Below are 20,368 nucleotides of genomic sequence, written 5' to 3' on the forward strand. Positions count from 1 at the left end.
GGTTGACGCGACGGATGACGCAGTGCCGGCAGCCAGGATGGCCCGTTGCCGAGGCGATGGCGGAAACAGCCTAGCCTGCCGCATCCCTGCGCCCGGGAACTAGCGCGAGTCGCGCTCAAGCTGTTTTTGTCTGTAAACAAAAGTCAGTGTTTGGCCTTTAAAGCTACACACCCACGCCCACCTCGTTGCGTCCGAAGCTAATCTCGTGTATCTCATTGTCGCCGAATTACCTTCTCATAGATGGACTCTTAACTGTTTTACTCACGACCATTGCCTCTTCGCTGCGACCGACCGCTCCCCCTTTCGAGCTCCTTCCAGAGCTCCTTTCCTGTCATCGCAGCCAGCACCGGTCGAGTATCGGTAACAATCGCCTCGAGAACATCACCATGGACGCCAAGGTATGTTCGACACAAAGCCAACCTGCTTCACTCTGTTTAACCCCCATCTCGCGCTGTGGTCGTCGTTTGCGCTCTTCACCGTCGCGTGGTCTAAGCGTTTGTCGCTAACATCGTTCAGCCTCAACGTCCTTTAAGGAGTCTTCGGATCCGCGACGAGAACGCGCAACCGCAGCTTCCTGCCGGCAAGACCATTCATCAGCGCAATAAGTCGACGCCAGCACTATCCACATTGGTCAACGTGGCAGCAATGAAAGCCCAAGGAGCCAAGCGTGCTGTCTTCGCCGATGTCAGCAACGTGACACGACAAGTGGCCAAGGATGACATCCACGTTGGCAAATCGAAAGAAAACATCATCCTCAAGGACACGGCCATCGTCTCCGCAAAGGAACTTGTCAAGCCGAACGCGTTGTTACGACCTGCGCAACGCCCTTTGAACACGAAGACCAATGCCACTGTTGCTCCAGAACCTGCAGCGGCCCTCGCCACCAAGCCCACCGTAATCGAACCAACACAAAACCGCAAGGCATTGCTCAAGAAGGCGACCACTATCTTCCGGGAACCACACGTAGACCCAGCCCCCGAGGCTGCTACGACGAAGCCCTTTGCCGAGCTTCCACATGACACTGTTCGCGTCGAACAGGCACCTGTTCAGCCAATCACAAAAGAGTGCACGGCTGTGCGGAAACAACATGATGGCGCGCCTGTTGACGCCCAGATACTCGCCGATGTGCACAACACAACCAAGGTGGAGAGGGAGACGCGACATGCTCATGCTCACGTTGAAGTCCAAGAGAGGTACGAGTATGTCGATGCTCTAGAGGAGAAAGCCCTTGTCCTGGAGCGAGAACGCAGCGAGGAGCTTGCCAAGCTGCAGGCTACCAACGAGGAAGAGTATTGGGACGAGGACGAAGATGAATACTACGATGCTGACGGCTACACCACCGGAAGGTCCCTTCCCTCTGGCCGCGACAACACAACTGGAGGCGTTACCCTCGTTTTAGCTCCTCGCATCACAGCCAAATCCAAGCGCGAATTGGAAGCTGCGAAGCTGTTCGTCGAAGCCAATAAGACCCAAGAAGACATTGAAGACGAGCAATGGGATACATCCATGGTTGCCGAATATGGTGACGAGATCTTCGAATATATGCACTCCCTCGAAGAGCGTATGAAGCCGAATGCTCAGTACATGGATTTGCAGGCTGAGATCCAATGGTCGATGCGTTCAGTCCTCATGGACTGGATGGTGCAAGTTCACAATCGCTTCACGCTCCTCCCAGAGACCTTGTTCCTCGCTGTCAATTACGTGGACCGCTTCCTATCCGCAAAAGTTGTCTCGCTAGGCAAACTACAACTAGTCGGAGCGACTGCCCTCTTCCTTGCTGCAAAATACGAAGAAATCAACTGCCCTTCGGTGCAAGAGATTGTGTATATGGTTGATGGCGCCTACACCATTGATGAAGTCCTCAAGGCTGAGCGATTCATGCTTAGCATGCTTCAATTCGAGCTGGGCTGGCCAGGGCCAATGAGCTTCCTCCGACGAGTCAGCAAGGCTGACGACTATGATGTGGAGACTCGTACGCTTGCCAAATACTTCCTCGAGATTACCATAATGGATGAGCGATTTGTTGGATGCACCCCGAGCTTCCTTGCAGCTGGTGCTCACTGCTTGGCCCGTTCCATGTTGAAGAAGGGTGACTGGGTAAGTCTTCACATCTGGACATGTCGGCCCATTTGCTAACGTACCTCAAGTCGCAAGCTCACGTCCATTATTCCGGATATACCTTACACCAGCTTCGCTCGTTGTTGTCTGTCATGCTTGAGTGCTGCGAGAACCCACAGAAGCATCACGCCGCCGTCTACGACAAGTACACGGATAAGCGATACAAGCGCGCCTCTGTCTTTGTCGGGACCGAGCTCAACAAGGGCTTCCAACTTCCTTTCGCGTCTAGGGACAGCCTTGCCGGCCATAGCCAGAGTTGGAGGCGAAAGTGAATACAGTAGCCCCGCGGCTGTTGCTACGCTCTTTCTGACAAAAGGCTCTAGGTACGGACATGTCATTCAGAGACAGCCCTGCCTTCCCCCTTCACTGCTATCCGGGCCTTCCCAGCTTAACAACCGCGAACAGCATCAACGACAATTTCTCCATTCTTGTCTATTGTTTCACGAATCACGGCGTTTTGGCGACCTTTTAGAACATTCGGTCAAGTCATCAAACCCTTCGTTTCCATCGGCTGCTCACGGCGTTTACGGGTTCCCGGTCTAGGCATTGCCACGGCCGTTCTACCTCCAATATCATACCTGGCAATGCGTGTGCGGGCTTCTGACCGACGGCCCGCCAACGGAACCTAGGTTCCCTGCCAATGTTCCTGTTCATCTATATTTTCTTGCATTGCGGGCGTGGTGGTTTTCTTTCGGGCTGGCATGGCGTACTCACGACGAGATGAAGTCATGAACACACTTATCTAATCACTCTGTTGGCGCTCTCTGGCGTTATGTGACTTTCAGTCTATCCCCTTTCTTTCCTCTTTTGACTTGCAAGGAGATGGGCTATAGAGCATGTACGAGTATGTCGCCATTTGGCTTCAACTTTCCGGGCAAGTCGCCCGTACGTAGTCAAGAGAAAAGTGCGCATACTTGAACCTATCAGCATTGGTGACTATTTTTAGGCCTCGAAGGCCTCCGATGTGGATGATTTAGAACCGCGAAGGTGTGCCTTACCGCTATGTCTAGCTCTTTCCTCTTATTTACTACCCACAGAAAGGACTTTGAGGACTGCATTGTTCCTTCGTAGCCGCCTCTGACTGCCTGTATTCGAAGCAGTGCGCGAGTGTCGAGCCAAACACTCCTGTCCGATGAGGCTTGACAAGCGACTCAGATCTGTGCGAGTCACAGCTGTCTCAACCCACACCCACCCTCCAAAACCTGACTCAAACATCACAGCATACCAGAACAAAGTCGAGTTAACAAGCTATCACATCAGTTTTCCACTCTCCTAGGGAGAGTGCTGTTTGCCGTATCCGTCAGTGGCGTCCCGTCGCCAGCACAACCAAACACCATGTCTCAGCCCAGACCATGCCAAGCTAGATTCCGGCCTATATCTGAGGAATCACACGCACCTTCCCCTTGATATGTGTAGCCCTGCTGACACGATCACGCACGCTCCCGTAACACCAACCTTATCTGGGCCTTTCTTTTCTATTCCTGGTTCATTCGGCACAGGAAAGTGTTCAGTAATGTCTCGGGCCAATACGCCGTTCACCGACACGGGTCAGGACGTGTATTTGACATCGATTGAGCATGATGATGAGCTCTATGGGGTCCAGAGAGGGGTTTTTGATGGCGAAAATACACGACCCTTTTCGTCTACGTTCGACGGTGATGTCCTGGATGATTTGAGCCTTGGACTGCACGATGGGAGGATTGGACTCAGCGAATCTGGCGCTGAGAGCGGAATAGGGACGCCAGAGAATGTTCCCTCTCCACAGATCCATGTCGGCGGATTGAACATCCGTCACCATAACGCTCATGGCTACCCCATTCCTCATGAGCTAAATCAAGGAACCAGACCGTACCCACCTCACCTTCATACACCTCATTCGATCTACCAGACCACAGGCGAACATCCTTTGCCGTACAGATCATCTACCAACGCCAACACGGGCCACGCTCCCAGCGCAGTCCAGAACTTCAATCGGACTCATCCTCTCCCCCACCGCCGCTCATGGAGCCAGAACGACATCGAGCGCCTTCCAAACCCACCCCCACCAATACCCCCGGCGCTCTTCACCAGCCACCTTACCCCCATCCCCACTCTCAGACGAACGCCAACCCGACCTTCGTCCGTCTCTGCGAGACCCGTCCTTCCCGTCTTACATCGAGGGTTCCCTCCTCCGACAGCAAGAAAACATACTCCTCACAGGGTCGAGCCGGGCATAAGGCAAGGACAAACCCGCCTGCTAGCATGCCTGTTGGCATCGGCATACCTCTACCGCCCGATCACCGTTCCATCCCCACGACCGGAAACATTCAGTTGACCGGCCCCAGGATGGTGCATATGTCGCACACCGAGCAACGCAAGTCAAGTCAGAAGATCATCGAGATCGGGGCTATGGCTGTGCTGAACATGGCTTCCACCAGACCGGAACCTGACAATATCGACCCGCGCTTGGTGCTACTGGGAGAGGGGTTCAGGATACGAGAAAAGAGCAGTGCGCCGAGCCCTGAGCCGCGGGATGGGGAAGATTCACCAACGCAGAAGATGCTGAAAGATTTGGTTAAGATGGAGAAGATGTTGAGGGAGAGGGGTGAGGGAGAGGAGGAGAGGAAAGCACTGAATGGATGTGGGTATATTAGGGAGGTGCTGGGTAGGATGGGTGACAAAGGTGGAATAATGGGTGATGAGGGGTAGGTCCAGCAACAACTGTACAGATAACATCCACTGACTTTGAGACCAGTCGTGGTGATGGGCCGTCTCAGGTCGACGAAAGCAAAGCGCTATGCTCAAGCCCTGCTTCGTCCGATGACGCCAGCCCTTTGACCGATGAGGAGCTCATGCGCGAGTTGGGTGTGAACTTTCCCTCGCCCTCTTCGGGGAGCCACGGGGTCTAGTATAGATGTCTTTCCTCTTCCGAGAGTGGGCAATCGACACTCAGCGTCGTCTTTTTCGCTCAGGCCGACCAACACTCGCTACACTGTGAGGGATTCGTAAACAGGACTTGGTGGTATTTTGATCGTCAGACCAGGCTAATATCGATATATCCTGGGTTGACTTGCATGTGAATGGCGTTCTGAATAGACTGGTCTTTTGGATTAAGCACATAGACATCATACCTTTGCACAGGTCAGCATATAGACAAGATGCGCTCCATATCTTCATCCTTGTAAATGAACAGTCTCTACCTCAACTCTACCACGCAAATGAGATCCAAACACCTATTTCTGCCTTTGGCCTCCTCTTAATCACTCTTCCCCATCCCCACAACCTGTCCCCTATTGGGCAACCCCAATCCCAACTCCTCAGCACTCTTGAACCTCCCCTTCATCTTCCCCACACCCGTCTCCACATCCACTCTTCCCCCCTTGACACTACTCTTCCGCCTCTGCTTCCCCTGTTGCGCCTTCTCATAATCGTCTTTCCAGTATTCCCACCCAAACACGCACATCAAGCACACGACGACGAACACCACAATCACAGCCATGATGAAGCCCAACAGCGTCCAAAACCCCGAGGACAGGAAAGCAATGAAGGAGTTTGTGAGAGAGGAAATGTAATGTGAAAAGGTGCCTTTTTCGCCATTGGCGTCCCACGAGAGGAAGTGCATTGTGCGGAGGTGATTAAGGTCTGCACGCGGAACGAGCTTTACGCTCAAGATCTCGAAGCTGTGTGACGAATCTCCAGCGGACAGGACAGCCCGTTGTACCAACAAGACTTGTAGCATTTTCTGCGCTGGGTCGTCGAGCTTGAACTGCAGCGGTGGGGTCGTGAGATCGGAATGCAACGCCACGACATCGAATTGGAAAAGAAGCGCTTCGATGTTCTTGCTGGTTTGAACAGTTCGCAGGGAGTGGCGGTATGATAGGCCGAAGAAGCCGCCGCCGAGATTGGTCTCGTGACTTGCTTCCAGCTGGCCGGAGGATAGTGCTTCGGAGAGCGCGTCGGCGGAAAAGTCCTGGACGACTTGGTTGGCGTAGATGAGGGGGAGGATACGGGTGCCGGAGTAGAGGGGGCTGTTGTTGATGGTGAGGAAGGCGCTATCGTAGGGGAGGGATACATTAAGGAGCTGCGCAACAATTAGAATTCACTTATGTTATGGGATATGAATCTGAGGGTCCTACCAAAGCATTATTGTCCTTCCTTTCAGTCCAAGGCTCGTTCTCACCTTCGGATGTGTCTTGGAATAGGAACGGACATCCTGGACACGGGAGCTTGGCGATGTAGTTGTAGCCTTCTTCTACGACTGTAACTTCGGGCGCTACCTCGGCGGTCCCTACATAGAGGAGACCAAGCGTCGTGATCAAAGACGCAGTCCGCAGAATCATGGTAGAACGCGATCTGCGAATGAAGCAAATGTTATTGGAGGCATATTGGAGGATCGCTGCTCAAAGAAGTTGGGTTGGTACGTTTGAGATGACAGCTTGGCGTTGGCGGCAAAACCGAATGATCCGTGCACCAGAGGAAGGTCAAACGCGACTTCAATCAATGAAGACTCCGACTTCCAGAATGGCGCGTTATATGTACACGCAACGAAGGTGGGTCGTGTCTCGCTGCGTGAATATTGGATACTTCATACCTCTCATTTTCTCATGAAGATGACATTGAGTTCCCAGAGAAAGCGTCTTTTTAGAGTGTATTCTTTGCCCAGGTGACTTGCGAGTTAGAGATCCCTGCATCGACCCCAGAGTGCCTATGACCCCATTGAAAGACATGCAGGTAGAGAAGAAACCTTAGCATCGTAGCTATAGTCTTGAACTGCATTCGGCAGCGCCTCACCTTCGCCAATAGAACGTTCTTCATGGTTATTCCTGTCTACTGACCTTATTCACAATTGAATGCAACATAGTAACTTGTGTAGCATCTTGAAAGGCGGTACAGTCAGCATCGCGGCCACCCCATCACAGACAGTACGATTCTGACGTAGGCTTTGGGATGCGATGTCGCAAAGTCTGTTATTATCGTTCTAACCGTACAAACACCCATCACGCTGCGCATTCATAGAGAAGTGTGCGAATCTGTGTTCAAATGTACGGAGTCAGTACTTGGATTTCTATCTAGTACATCATTCTCGTGTCCGGCCTGGAGCATTCAGGATATATTTCAATCCCAAATTCCGTATCATATTGCCCATTTCCAACTCAACGCTCGTAGGCCGTGTGGTATGCTGGAAGATTCTGCAGCCGAACGTATCTAATTAATGGTTTAGATCTGGAGACGCTCGACCTTGTCCTTGAGGGACCTGATTTGTTGCATAAGGTCGGAGGCTTCGTTGGTCGTGATCGAGCAGGCGATGACACTACGGGAGACACCGCAGGCACGGCCGAGTGCCATCTTCGAAGGGACGTAGACGTAAGGCACATTCTTATCCTCGCAGAGGAGGGGCAAGTGCAGAAGAATGGCCAGAGGGGACGTGTCGGCGGCAAGGATGATAACCTCAGCTGGGCAACAAGTCAGTGTGTGTCTTGAAGAAGTGGGGATGGTACATGTGCTCGAGGTTTAGAAGGAAAGAATCTTTCTCTGGGTCTTGAATACACAGAAAAATGGGCATTCTTTCGCATTGCTAGAAGAACACATGTACTTTGTACCTGGGAGACTTACCGATACCACGGTTTAGCGTCTTGGTGGCTTCGTTGGCACCCTTCTTGAGCTGGCGGAAGTGCGTAGCCTGCTGAACAAGATCAAGGATCTCGGTCGAGAGAGCCTGGTCGGCCTGAGGCCAGGCAGCAGAGGTGTCGTTCTGAGACATGGTATTCAGATGTGGTGCAGAAGTAGGATATGCGATTGATATGGTAGGATTCACTGCTTTGCTCGCCCGGTAGAGGGTTCCTGATACACGTAAGCGGATGATTACTATAAGCGACTACTAAATGAGTACTTACACTGCGTTGCTCGTCCTTTCCAAAAGTGCGCGTTGAGAAATCGTGAGTCGTGGTGGTGATACACTAGTGTAATAAAATTTGGTGTTGGATAAAAAAGTTCGAGCTAGTGCCTTGGCGTGCGTAGGTCACGTGGCGGCTAGCTCCCCGGGCCCAGTGCCGCCAACGCGAAATGTGTAGAACTTCGGAAGTTGGCCTGCACGCGCCTTCACTCTCACGGCCTGTCGCGATCCTCTCACCACACGACAACCAGAACATGTTTCGCTGAGCCTTGCGAATCGATTAACCGCAGCCATGGCAACTGCTCTTATTGGAATTTCTGTCACGGTTACGCTCCAGAACCCGCCGAACACCGTGGTTGAGGGCCTAGTCGCACATGTCAACGCGCAAACGTCAACGTTGACGCTGCAAAATGGTGCGCTATCATAGCTAACCTACATTCAAGGTAGATTCTAATTAATTGTATAGTGTTCTTCCCAGCTTCAGGCCATCGTCTGAGCAGTTACCACGTAGAGGGGCACGCGATAGCCGACATCAAAGTCAACCACGCTGCGACGGCTCAGCCGCAACCTCAACCTCAACACCACAACCCTCCACCGCCGATCCAACACCAGCCTTCGTTTCCTCAGTATCCCCAGCATGTCGCTCCCCCGGCGCCTCCCGCTGCGCGCCCAGCCCCACAACCCTTCGTGGACCCCGCCATCCTCAGCATGGGGAAAAGAACCTCTACGGCTCAGACACCCACGCAGCCGCCGTTGGGTCCCCCTCAAGAAGCGCCTGCAACGCCAATGAAGCCTATACCAGCAGCTAGCTTTCCACCCTTGCCCAACAATACGTCGCCGTTTGTTGGCAATGCGAAACAACGTAGCGTCAGAAAGCCGAGCGCGGCGACGCTGGAAGGTCCATTCTCGTCGCTAGACATTGCGGATGCGGAAGAGCAGGATAGCGACGGCAAGACAGTAAAGACTTCGCTGCGCAGGGCGAGCATCAATAAGACGCGCAGTGGGAAGCCGATGGACGAACCGGTCGCGCAGCTAGGGGCTAGGAATGAGGAGAATGGCAAGCGTACAAGGCGCGGTGGCAAGTCTCGCAAAAAGGAGGTTGCTGCGCAGGAGAAACGCAACGGAAATGATATCTCGTCTCCAGACGCTGCACGCAAGACGTGAGTACCTCTCTTGATCTACCATTGACTCCTCTCTATTTTCGATTGTGTTGTGGTATATGGCATGAACTGACAATTCGCAGCAAGGACAATGGCTGGAGGAACACACCAATGCTACAAGATCCTGATTCGCAGGCAAGGACCCCAGGAGTCATCGGAGGTAGCGTTGGGATGCAAGCAGCAAATGCGTCAAACCGCAAGACGCGTCGACAAAAAGCGATGGATGCGACGAACGGCTGGGCTACCGAAGATGCAACCGACGTTCAAGAGCTTCCTGAGTTCGACTTCGCCGCCAACCTTTCCAAGTTCGACAAGCGTACGGTGTTTGACCAGATTAGAAATGAGGACACAACAGCCGACGAGGATCGCTTGGTAAGCTTCAACCGCTTAGCTAGGCCTGGTACACATGGCGGGAAAAACTTGCACCCTACGGAAAATGTGCTGGATGGTCGCAAGCTGAGGAGTGCTTCGAATTCCGATTCGGATGAAGAGGTATCAGACTTTGGCAGCGGACGCAACTCCAGAAGAGCTATGTCACGGGCTTCTATAAAGCGGATACCTACGCGGCAAGGAAGCGGTGTTCAGGCAGATTTTGATACGCAAAGTCATGTCGGAGCACCGATTCTGATGACACGTGCTGGTAATCGCTCGTTCATCAATCGACCTATTCAATACGCCTCCTCGTCACATGCCACAGGAAGCCCCAAACCAGGCCGGATAACTACGCCTCCAGACTCACCGCTTCTCGATTCGACGTCGAAAAGCTGTCTACGCCTCGCCAATACCAACCGCAAATGCAACACTATTACCCCTGGCGGTATGCTCGCCGTTGAAGAGATAGCTGAGGTTGACTACGGTCTTACCGAAGAGATCATGGCCGAGAACGCAGGCCGCGGCATCGCTGAAGTAGCACTCTCAGCGATCAACCCAGGAGGCCGTCGCCTCGCTCGCGACAACCCCAATGCGCGCCCGGTCATCGTCGTCCTCGCTGGTAACCACCGCGGTGGCGCTCGAGCTATTGCTGCCGCACGCCACTTGCACGCTCGAGGTCCCAAAGTCATGGTCGCACTTCTGGGCTTCGAGCGCAACGCTGATTGGGATCGTGATGTCAGGAAACAGGTGGACCTGTTCAAGAAATTCGGTGGCAGTGTACGTGCATGGCTGGACACTGAAGATGCTCTGAAGAGACTGCAGGCACCGCCGGAGCTCATCATCGACGCGCTGCTCGGCCGTCACCGCGAGTTCGACGCGCTGGGCGACGAAGACCGGCGCACTGTGCTCTCTATCGTTGGATGGGCGAACAAGTCCCGCGCTGCCTGCCTCGCCGTCGAGTCGCCTTCTGGCGTTGGTGGCAGTACGGGCGAGGTCGCAATTCTGGAAGGCGAACCGCTGGAGGTGCGTGCCAAGTACATTGTTTGTCTCGGTGCGCCGCGGTCGGGCTTGCTCAAGGCGCTGCAGAATGGGGCAGGCAGGGATCCGCGGTGGGCCATTTGGGTGGTAGATATTGGGGTCAATCGACCGTGGAGAAATGCGGGTGTGGGGGGGGGCAAAGGAATCAAATTTGGGGAGGACTGGGCTGTACAGGTGGAGTTTGTGGAGGGATGAGAAGGGTCAGAACGGGGAAAGTTGATGACTGTATGATAACATGGCTTTTGATGCATTGCGCGGCGTTTTTCGTGTTTGGAGGGGACAAAAGACTTAGAGTAGCTGCGCGGAAGCAGCTGAAAAGTATCTTATGAGATTACGTTTAATGTGTCTTCTTATGTCTGGTCTGAGGCCATTGACTAATTGATACCTCGTTCCAGGCTAAGGTTGCAGTGCACTGACAGCGGCAAAAGCAGGTATCCACATGCAGTGCATGATCCGCCTGTTCGCGAACCCACTCAGAGTCGCACAGATACAGAGAAATCCAAAAGTTTGAAGTTGTGTGTAAGTGTCTAAGTGTACTCTTTCCCATCTTGTAAGATCACGCCATGCCTCCTTACACTCTCTCATTTTGATACATATTGTAACCGGCGACGTGCGATCAATACCTAGGTAGGATCCGATCCAGGCAAGATGTCCCCTGTAGACACTTCGTTGCCATTGTAAATTACCTCCTCAGACTGATTGAGTCTACATTCAGCTTTCGATTACTAGAGACTGTCGTGCGTAAGGTTTGAAGATGTGTCAAAGCGTCCAAGTGTGACTTGCACGCCTTTTCGCCTTCTACTCTCATCGCTACTCTTACACTTAGACACTTTGACCCGTAAATGACCCCGACCTCTCGCGACAGCCAGAAAGTTACTGTCCATTAGATCGATTGCACGCACACAGCAGTAAGTTACTAAGAAGAAGAAAGGCTCGAAGTTTCTTGGTTCAAATGCTTTGAGGAGGTTTCGAAGTGCAACGGCATCGACGTACATAGATCTAGCACCGTCGTTGCATGATAATCTGCGCCCTCAATGAAGTCCTCTTCCAGAGTCTTTCCCCGAGGTCTAATCTACATTCTTTGCATTCTCAACATCCCTTCTCCATTCCTCCTTCACGTTTGCAAGCAACTTAGGGTCACTGCACACATCCACCGCAACGCCCGCCAACGCCTTCCCCACCCTCAACGCCCTCTCAAACGCCTCCCTCGTCCCGCTCGCAATCTCAAAGTCTCTAGAATGATTCGCCCCACCCTCCGGCCCGGCAGGTATAGAAAAGCTTGCGTTCACGCTCGGAAGGTGGTAGCTCAAGTTACCCTGGTCAGTGGAAGCTTTCACGTATGTATATTGGGTGAGTGGGGGGATAGGTGGGTCTGGAACGTTCGGCAGAGCGTTGAAGTACCGCGTGTAGCTCGCAGCGAGGACGCGGTTGGGGACGTGGTCTGCGTATCCTGGCGTTAGCTTGACCTCGACGCGGGCACCGGTGGCTTCTGCCCCGGCGCGGAGACACGCTTCGACTTTCTTCTGGAGGACCTCAAGGCGGGTGGAGCTGGGTGCGCGTATGACTAGGGCTCCTGCGGCGTAGGCGTGGATGATATTGGGTGCTGCGCCGCCGTTAGTGATGTGCATCCCGACGATGTCGTCTGGCCGTATTTGTTGGCGGAGGACGCTGACAGCATTGTACGCGATGATGAGGGCATCTAGGGCGTTGATGCCGAGCCACGGGCTGTTGGCGGCGTGGGCTGCCTTGCCATAATACTCGACCTCTAGTCGTGCGAAAGCTGTGGTTCGGACGAGCGCGCTGTTGTTGAAGAGACCTGGGTGGGAGATGAGACTAACGTCCACGTGGTCGTAAGCACCTGCTTCTAGAAGTAGAATCTTTCCGCCTGTAGGAGAAGGGTTTTCCTCGCCGGGAGTGCCAATAAGGTGTATCGAGCCCGGGAAACCATGGTCTGATAGGATATGTGCTGTTGCGAGAGCAGCCGCCACAGATGCAATTGCGATAAGATTATGGCCGCAGGCGTGACCAATACCTGGAAGAGCATCTACACGTGTCGGTCAATGGATCCAAGAGGTGAGTGGACGGGTTCCACATACCCATTTCGGCATTGAATGAAACGACGGGACCTTCCCTACCAGTGTCGAAGGTTGCTGTCCATGCTGTCTCTATCCCGTAGGCGTTGGGCGTGACTATCCAGCCATTTTGGGATCGCATGAATTTTGTGAGTGCATCGTGTGCTTTGTACTCCTTGAACGCAAGTTCGGGATTATCATGTATGAACTTGTTCAGTGGCGAAAGTACGTGTTGCAAGCTGTCGACGTAGCCATCGATTTCGGACATATGCTTCGGAATATCAACTTGTACGCCGTAATTGGAGCCCAGTGCCTTGTTAGTCAAGAGAATGTATCCATCTTCTTCTGACTCTTTCATGTTCATGCTTCAGAAAAACTGGCGCAGCTACATCTGAATTGGCCAAGGGCATGGCAAAAACGGCGAGATGCCGTATCGGTACGATGACGTGATCTTGACTCTGTGACGATAATGTAACTGAGATAGTAGATTGTCGTTGGTATGTGGCCAAGCTCCCCGCGTGGCGGTCGTACATATGTGCACATGTGCCATAGGATCAACCGGGTAAATTCCCCGCCGGGATACGAGATTCCGACATTTGTGGATTACCACATGCGGTCACACAGGAAACTTCCATCTGTGCAACAGACATATTGCATTTACATGTATATGATGACTAGCGAGCTAGTACCCGATGCCGGCAGTTGCACATTCTCGCTGGATCCAAGCTTGTCGTTAGCACTCTGCAGGTGGGTTTCTCTACTGTGCTCCTCTATTGTCACCGACGCATATTCGAGATGTACGAGAATCCACTACCAATCAGCGAGAGGGCTGAGAAACGCAACGTTCAGACGAAATTCAACTATTGGGACGACCCTGGAGATGGCTCCAAGCCGACGCCAATAGTCATCGGAGGAGGCAGGATATCGAACAAGCGTCCTCATCTTCCTCACGACTTCGTGGTCACGGACGTAACCGGCGATGAGGACGGATTTTCCTTGGACAGACATGGATTCCACTACTGTCGCCACAAGAGCCTCGAGACCGACTTCGTCGACGAGCAAGCCATTCAAACTGCGTACTACGATGAATGCCGGGAGCTCTTGAAGGAAGTTACTGGAGCGAATCGGGTACACATCTTCAACCACAAGGTTCGCCGCGGACCAACACAGTGGCACCATCTAGGGTTCAGTAACCTCGCCAATCGCGGCCCAGTGACCCGAACGCACGTGGATCAATCGTACGATGGAGCAGAACTGAGGTTACGATGGGAATTTCCAGAAGAAGCAGACGAGCTGGTGAAGAGGAGGTACCAAATCATCAATGTTTGGAGGCCTATCGCAACAGTTCTGAAAGACCCCATTGCGACCGCGGATTCGGGGTCAGTCTCAGATGCTGATCTTGTTGCCGCAGATATGACCGAGGACGGCTTCAAAGGAGAGCAGTGGGTCGTGCGACACAATCGAGCTCATCGGTGGTACTACAAGAATCGGTTGACACCTAATGAAGTTTTGTTGATTAAGTGTTTCGATTCAGATAAATCGGTGGCACGAAGATCGCTCCATTCCGCCTTCGAGGATCCCGCCCATCGCGACAAGGAGTCTAGGCAGAGCATTGAGGTCAGGTGTCTGGTTCTCCACGACGCTTAGCTACTTCTCGATTGAGCAAATTTCATTCTGTCGCTGACACCTCAGCAAGGACAAGATATTGACAAGCTGAGGGGTAGTGACTATCCTACCGATATTGTCATTTGTAACCTCCAAGATAGGTTAGATAGTAAGTTAGATAGTAACGCAGAGTGCGGGGAGTTTCAGCTGTACGCATGTGACTTCCCACGCGTTCGTTCCTCGGACGCGTTTACCCCTCTAATCATATAGAGCGATTTACCGGCTTGGCGTAGTTCAGGGTATCAAATGCCGCCCCAGTTAATCCAGCAAATGTACATGGACCGTCCCGGTGGTAGAAAGATAACGGATTTGTGGCCGTCCTCGGAGTCTGAAGCGATGTGGAGCAGCCACTTTGGGAGAATGTGGTGCACCCAAGGGGAGCGGGGGAGCGAAACAGGATCACCATCAATCTTGTGGCAATGATTGATTCGTAGGAATGGCGACAAGCGCGCTCGCCGGCATTGAGCTACGCGGAGCTGAGGTATATAAGCTCTGCATCGAGGAGACGTAGAGTTCGTGTGCCGTGATCTCGTAAGAGAGGAAGAGAAGTCCCCTTATCATTATCCAGATACCAGCAGCGTCCCCTCAGCACTATGGCTCCCCAGGTTGATGCTCCTAAGACCGTCGAATGGCAGGGAAAGCGGGTTCCAGTCTGGTCAATGCGGACAGTCGACTACGGCCTACTGCTCTCGCAAGACCCCGCCGAGGTTGACAACGTTCTCAAGGCTTGCATTGAAGATGGTTACTTCTACCTCGATCTTAACAACATCGACGGCCGTCGAATGCTTGGTGACCAGCAAGAGACGCTCAAGCTCATGCACCGCTTCTTCGAGTCGCCGATCGAACAGAAAAACGAGTTCGGACTGATCTCTTCCCATCTTGGTTACGAACCTCAAGGCAGTCGCACCGGCGCCTTTGGAGCAGGAACCAAGGACGGATATGAGATGCTGAAGGTCTCCCGTGACGAGATCCAGAGGGGTAGCCCCAAGGTTCCATCCCCCATTAAGAACAACGGCGACCTCGGCATCCTGGAGAACTCCATCGGCAGCTGCAACACTATCACCAAGGTCATCCTCTCGGCCCTGTCAACTGGCATGGGCTTGGTCGGCGCTTCGCGCTACGAGAACCACCACCGCAACGACAAGCCGTCGACCACCACGGTAAGTGACCTCTGACCTCAAATTAAGTTTTTCCTCAAGATATGACGTTTGACTGATTTGTGGCCAGCTGTCCATGATGCACTACCTTCCCTCAGAGGTGACTGGCCCTAAGGAGGTTGGTCACCAGAAGCACACCGACATTAGCTCTTTGACATTGCTCTTCAGCGAGCAGTGGGGCCTCCAGATCCGACCTCCAGGGACTTGCGGAGCGCGTGAGATGGGTTTTGTCGAACCGAAGAAGGGCTGCGCTTTCGTCCACGTTGGTGACTCCTTGCGATTCGCTAGCGGCATGAAGATGCAGTCATGCATCCACCGCGTTGTGCCTTTTGACCCCAAGGAGCATCGCTACTCGATCGCCTATTTCCTGCGGGCTGAGGACGACACCATGTTCATGGACAGCGAGGGCCGCTACGTGACTGCCGGTCAGTGGCACGACCAGAAATTCAAGGCTTTCACGGACCCGTGGATGTACCAGCTTCAGGCACCGAAGACAATGATTTTGGGCGGCATGACGGAGGACGGTGAAGATGACCCTGCCCAGCAAGAGATTGAGCCTGCATCTGAGCCTAGCCCTGTTGGCGCGAAGGCACAGCTTGCTTCTGTTTCTGTGAAGGCATAGATAGGATTGAAGTACATGAATCAACGATTGAAAGAAATGAACGCGTTTTCGTGGCCATGTGTTGATAGCGAAGTTTGTTAGTTAGATGAGAGAAGCTGAGCAACGAAGAAGTCCAGAAGGACGCACACGTTTGAGGATGAATAACGCGATCTGATGTGGCGGCAAAGATAGGAGTGGAGAGGAGCAGTCGCGACGTGTCGCGTAGGTATATCCGGTTAAGCTTAGCGTACCAATCATTAGACTACTCCCACGGTGCCGGTGACTGTGAACTAGTGTCTCCATCTTATCACTCACATTTCGTTTCTATGAACACATACAATAGCACATTATAGTACACGCGAACTCTACATGCTCGACGAAAAGTGGTGAGAGCACAACCCTCGGAGCCTATCTCACCCCACTTCTTCGTGTCAGCTTGGTACTGCTAGGCACATGCTGAGCACCTTAGGACCAGCTTCCCCTTTAAACGTAGGGAATTACGCACTGTATCCTACTTTAGAGGGCCTCCTGTCAATTGCCATCTGCTTGAGTGTACATTGGCGAACCGTGTATCTCATCTCTTCAAGCAGCAGCTGCGCCTTCCGTACGGTCTACTCCTCGACTTCTTGTTTCTTCTCAGATGTATCGTCCTTCAGCTTTGTCCCCTGGAACACGATGGTCAACACACCGCCCAGCACACCCTCTCGCTTGACTTCTCCAGCGCCCCTACACTCGTCCACAGCATCAGTCACAGCTTTTAGCACGGCCTTAGCCTCCTCTTCAGTTGCCTTCTTTCCTCTCCTTTTCGGTCCAAGCAGAACCTCCACCTTCTTTCCTTCCTTCAAGAATTGCTTCAGCTTTTCTAGCCTATGCTTCAAGTCGCCACCTGCAATGGCCCAGTTCAGTTCTAGATTCTTCGTACTCGGGCCCTTCTCAAGTTTTCTCGCGATCTCAATCTTCTTGTTATATTGGCTTCGAAGCTCCATCTTGGAGATGATCTTGCATGTAGGGAGATGCTCTGGATCTTGCTCGCCAAACTCGTTCGTGCGACCTTCGGAGATGAGAAGGAGGTGATGTGTTACGCGGTTGAACTTGCGCATTGCATCATTGTAATAGACGTTTGGGTTGAAGTTGCCTCTCTCATCAATGAGGTTGATCTCGTTTGCTTGGATAGCATTGTCGAATGTGTACATATCGGAAAGAGCTTGACGTTTTGCTGGCGCTTTTCTTGGGCCGCCGATCTTTGTGCGTACGGTAGTAATTGGGAGTAGCGGTACATTCCGGGAGAACGTGGGCGCATATTGACGAGGGACTTGAAGACGAGGAGCGAGACTGGGTGCGACGAAGACGCGGTAGAGCGCACGCGAGGTGCTGGTCAGGTGGTAGTGCGACATGATAGTGAGTCTCCAAGGACCGTGAAAGGAGTGACTGGACGAAAAGGAACTGCGAGCAGGACCAGATGCTGGTAGTGACTGAATTGGACGTTGCAAACCCAATGCACAAATGTCGAAGCTTTCGGGAAGACGCACGGACGTCGGGCAAGCGTGACACCTCCGAGACGCCCCGCCATTCCGCTTTCACAGCTTCATGGCTCGAGCAGGGAAGCTGCAGCCTTGCTGTAAATAGACCGCACCATGCTACGAGAATATAAAGAGCTGGACATTTCGATTCTCAAAGCCAACCGCAGTCACTTACCGCCATGACGACACCCACTTCAGCCCTTTCGAAAGCCCTGCCGCGCGACCCGATGGAGGAGTACCTGAGAAGCCTCGAGATCCGTGACAGGCGCGAGCGGAAGCACGAGAAATATATCAATATCAGTAAGCTCATATTAAATTCTTTGAGTCTCCAAACAATGTACAGTTCCTAATTCGTCGCAGTCACCAACTATGCCGACAAAGCAGCCGCCAAAGAGAAGGAGCGTTTCATCACCGAGCGAGAGGCCTCTAAAGACGTTCTGAAAGAGGCTCCCGAAGCTGGTCCATCCGACACCAAGGCTCGATCCAACTGGCGCTACTACGGAGGCAAATCATCTCCTACGCCTTCACCTGCACCCGCAGACCCAGCGCATATAACCCAGCTCCGCGCCGACCTCGCATCTTCGAACAAGGTCCGCTCAGAGCAGGAAATACAGTTAGAATCTATCAGCAGGAAGAAAAAGGAATTGGAAATCGCGACGGCTGCTCAAGCTCGACGGATCGAGGCGCTGGAGAAGAAAAGCAAGCTGCTCGAGATAAGGGTCAAGGACACGACCGAGGAGCTGAAGGGCCAAAGACAGTTGGCGGAGCGAGCGCAAGACGAAATGTTGGTGATGCAGATGGAGGTGAATGCGAAGGATAAGGACTTGAAGAAGGCGGAAGCGGATGTGCAAATGCTGACGGATAGGTGGATGGCGGAGAAGCACGAGGATGCTCGGAGGATGAATGAGGCGATGGAGAAGGGCCAAAAGAAGCGGTAGGCTGGGGAGGCGAGCCCGATCTTCATGACTCTGCCAGATCGAATGCAACATTAGAACCAAGGCTCGAGGCAAGACTTGTCTAGTAATACAAGTATAGTAGATACATGCTGTTAGAAGAGCCGGATATGCATCGTAGTTAAGAGCTATATATCTGCCATGGCGCTTCCACGCTGAATGGTGACTGTTGTTTCCTGATTTTCTACTGCAGTGTTTGCATATTGAGCTTGAAAGTGAATATCACGATGCTCCACTTCGTTATCGCCGTCGCCCCGCGCTGATGCCTGGTCTTGGCGTGAAGCTCCCCGCGATACCTTGAGCTCCACCTCCACCACCTTCTTTCCAGACACAACACTTGCTCACCATCTAACCCTCACACCCACCGCAGAGATGGGTACCGCTCTCAAGACATGGGGTAAGCTCAAAAATCTTACAATGCCTTCCGAACCTGCAGATTCCGACCCTACCCCGCCACATCATCTAACTCCACCCCAGAGCTCGAGAACTCCATCAAACTCGTCGACCCCACCAAAGACGCCCTCTACAGCTACTCCTCCTCTGAACAAAAAGCAGTGAACAACGCTAAGCCATGGCGCACCGACCCACACCACTTCACCTCCGTCCGCATCTCCGCCGTCGCGCTTCTCAAAATGGTCATGCACGCCCGCAGCGGCGGATCCCTCGAAGTGATGGGGCTCATGCTCGGCAAAATAGAAGCGCACACCTTCGTCGTCACAGACGCGTTCCGGCTCCCTGTAGAAGGCACGGAAACACGCGTCAACGCCCAGGACGAGGCGAATGAGTACATGGTTGAGTTCCTCACACGAAGCCGAGAAGGTGGAGGACAGCCTGAGAACGCAGTTGGGTGGTATCATAGTCACCCGGGGTACGGATGCTGGTTGAGCGGTATTGATGTCAACACACAGAAGACGCAGCAGAGCTTTCAGGATCCGTTCGTTGCGGTGGTTATTGATCCTGATCGCACTGTCTCGGCGGGCAAGGTCGAGATTGGCGCGTTCAGAACCTTTCCAGATAATTACATACAAGAGAAGGAGAAGTCTGCAGGAAAGAATGGAGGAGGCGGTACCGATGCGGATGGGTTTCAGACGATTCCGCTGGGAAAGATTGAAGACTTCGGCGCGCATGCGAATCACTACTACCCGCTCAATGTGAGCCACTATAAGTCGTCGCTCGATGCGAAGCTGTTGGATAGTCTGTGGAACAAGTACTGGGTCGGCACACTATCCTCGAGCCCGCTCATCTCGAACCGTGAGTATGGCACCAAGCAGATCTTGGACCTCGCACGCAAAGTCCAACAAGAGACAGCCAGTATAAAGCGGAAAGGCACGTTTGGTGGTCCCGATGCTAAGGGTCAATTGGGCAAGCTAGGAGCGGCCGGCGGCAAGATTGCACGAGAGGAGGATATTGGTCTTCTCAGTGCGAAGGTCAAGGAGAAGGTGTTCGGGCTTGGTGGTGTGGAGGAAGCTCCGGGCGGCAATGAGGTGGAGATGAAGAGCTAAACGCGAAAGCGGCGTGACCGTGTATCACGGAATGCGTAAATGACCATGGTATGAATTCGAGGGAAAGCATTGCTTGGTGTTAAGGCGCTATAGAAGGCGTAAGCCTCGGAAACGATACGGCGTTTACACTCGTATGATAGGGTAGCCGAGACTATGATCTCGCACGCATGCTCACGAAGCATTCGATAGATATGAAATGGCAATCATTGAAGTCGAAATCGAAGGCGCGGATATATTGTAAAGAAGCTACAAGTCCACCGACCCATATCCTACATGCAGTATTCCTTTCTATGCACAGACATCCCGTACAATAATGATACATATGACAAATCGCCTCC

The 20,368-nt window shown here is 52.9% G+C and overlaps 11 protein-coding genes across 11 annotated transcripts; 7 read left to right on the plus strand and 4 right to left on the minus strand.

Moving 5' to 3' along the window:
- Positions 1-386: 386 nt before the first annotated feature.
- CLB4 (B-type cyclin) lies at positions 387-2,390 on the plus strand (the record flags this gene model as incomplete). Its single annotated transcript, XM_056215336.1, has 3 exons — positions 387-398; positions 517-2,097; positions 2,190-2,390. 3 exons carry the CDS (start codon positions 387-389, stop codon positions 2,388-2,390), a joined length of 1,794 nt encoding a protein of 597 aa, XP_056069583.1.
- Positions 2,391-4,119: 1,729 nt separating this feature from the next.
- On the plus strand, positions 4,120-5,006 carry N0V89_006567 (uncharacterized protein; the record flags this gene model as incomplete). Its single annotated transcript, XM_056215337.1, has 2 exons — positions 4,120-4,802; positions 4,853-5,006. The coding sequence occupies 2 exons, from the start codon at positions 4,120-4,122 to the stop codon at positions 5,004-5,006; spliced, it is 837 nt and encodes a 278-aa protein (XP_056069584.1).
- Positions 5,007-5,353: 347 nt separating this feature from the next.
- N0V89_006568 (uncharacterized protein) lies at positions 5,354-6,437 on the minus strand (the record flags this gene model as incomplete). Its single annotated transcript, XM_056215338.1, has 2 exons — positions 5,354-6,178; positions 6,234-6,437. The coding sequence occupies 2 exons, from the start codon at positions 6,435-6,437 to the stop codon at positions 5,354-5,356; spliced, it is 1,029 nt and encodes a 342-aa protein (XP_056069585.1).
- An 877-nt stretch (positions 6,438-7,314) lies between these two features.
- Positions 7,315-7,858, minus strand: SNU13 (RNA binding protein snu13; the record flags this gene model as incomplete). Its single annotated transcript, XM_056215339.1, has 2 exons — positions 7,315-7,550; positions 7,711-7,858. The coding sequence occupies 2 exons, from the start codon at positions 7,856-7,858 to the stop codon at positions 7,315-7,317; spliced, it is 384 nt and encodes a 127-aa protein (XP_056069586.1).
- A 424-nt stretch (positions 7,859-8,282) lies between these two features.
- EDC3 (enhancer of mRNA decapping) lies at positions 8,283-10,755 on the plus strand (the record flags this gene model as incomplete). The annotated part of the gene is made up of 3 exons (XM_056215340.1): positions 8,283-8,403; positions 8,457-9,150; positions 9,234-10,755. 3 exons carry the CDS (start codon positions 8,283-8,285, stop codon positions 10,753-10,755), a joined length of 2,337 nt encoding a protein of 778 aa, XP_056069587.1.
- An 872-nt stretch (positions 10,756-11,627) lies between these two features.
- On the minus strand, positions 11,628-12,996 carry N0V89_006571 (uncharacterized protein; the record flags this gene model as incomplete). The annotated part of the gene is made up of 2 exons (XM_056215341.1): positions 11,628-12,604; positions 12,657-12,996. 2 exons carry the CDS (start codon positions 12,994-12,996, stop codon positions 11,628-11,630), a joined length of 1,317 nt encoding a protein of 438 aa, XP_056069588.1.
- Positions 12,997-13,427: 431 nt separating this feature from the next.
- On the plus strand, positions 13,428-14,279 carry N0V89_006572 (uncharacterized protein; the record flags this gene model as incomplete). Its single annotated transcript, XM_056215342.1, has 1 exon — positions 13,428-14,279. The coding sequence occupies one exon, from the start codon at positions 13,428-13,430 to the stop codon at positions 14,277-14,279; it is 852 nt and encodes a 283-aa protein (XP_056069589.1).
- Positions 14,280-14,890: 611 nt separating this feature from the next.
- N0V89_006573 (uncharacterized protein) lies at positions 14,891-16,076 on the plus strand (the record flags this gene model as incomplete). The annotated part of the gene is made up of 2 exons (XM_056215343.1): positions 14,891-15,457; positions 15,525-16,076. 2 exons carry the CDS (start codon positions 14,891-14,893, stop codon positions 16,074-16,076), a joined length of 1,119 nt encoding a protein of 372 aa, XP_056069590.1.
- A 590-nt stretch (positions 16,077-16,666) lies between these two features.
- On the minus strand, positions 16,667-17,449 carry N0V89_006574 (uncharacterized protein; the record flags this gene model as incomplete). Its single annotated transcript, XM_056215344.1, has 1 exon — positions 16,667-17,449. The coding sequence occupies one exon, from the start codon at positions 17,447-17,449 to the stop codon at positions 16,667-16,669; it is 783 nt and encodes a 260-aa protein (XP_056069591.1).
- A 305-nt stretch (positions 17,450-17,754) lies between these two features.
- Positions 17,755-18,513, plus strand: ATG16 (autophagy protein 16, interacts with Atg12p-Atg5p; the record flags this gene model as incomplete). The annotated part of the gene is made up of 2 exons (XM_056215345.1): positions 17,755-17,875; positions 17,936-18,513. The coding sequence occupies 2 exons, from the start codon at positions 17,755-17,757 to the stop codon at positions 18,511-18,513; spliced, it is 699 nt and encodes a 232-aa protein (XP_056069592.1).
- Positions 18,514-18,900: 387 nt separating this feature from the next.
- RRI1 (COP9 signalosome catalytic subunit rri1) lies at positions 18,901-20,030 on the plus strand (the record flags this gene model as incomplete). The annotated part of the gene is made up of 2 exons (XM_056215346.1): positions 18,901-18,925; positions 19,006-20,030. The coding sequence occupies 2 exons, from the start codon at positions 18,901-18,903 to the stop codon at positions 20,028-20,030; spliced, it is 1,050 nt and encodes a 349-aa protein (XP_056069593.1).
- Between the last annotated feature and the right edge of the window lie 338 nt (positions 20,031-20,368).

The sequence above is a fragment of the Didymosphaeria variabile genome, assembly GCF_027946475.1.
Source record: "Didymosphaeria variabile strain IMI 356815 chromosome Unknown scaffold_5, whole genome shotgun sequence".
NCBI lineage: Eukaryota > Fungi > Ascomycota > Dothideomycetes > Pleosporales > Didymosphaeriaceae > Didymosphaeria > Didymosphaeria variabile.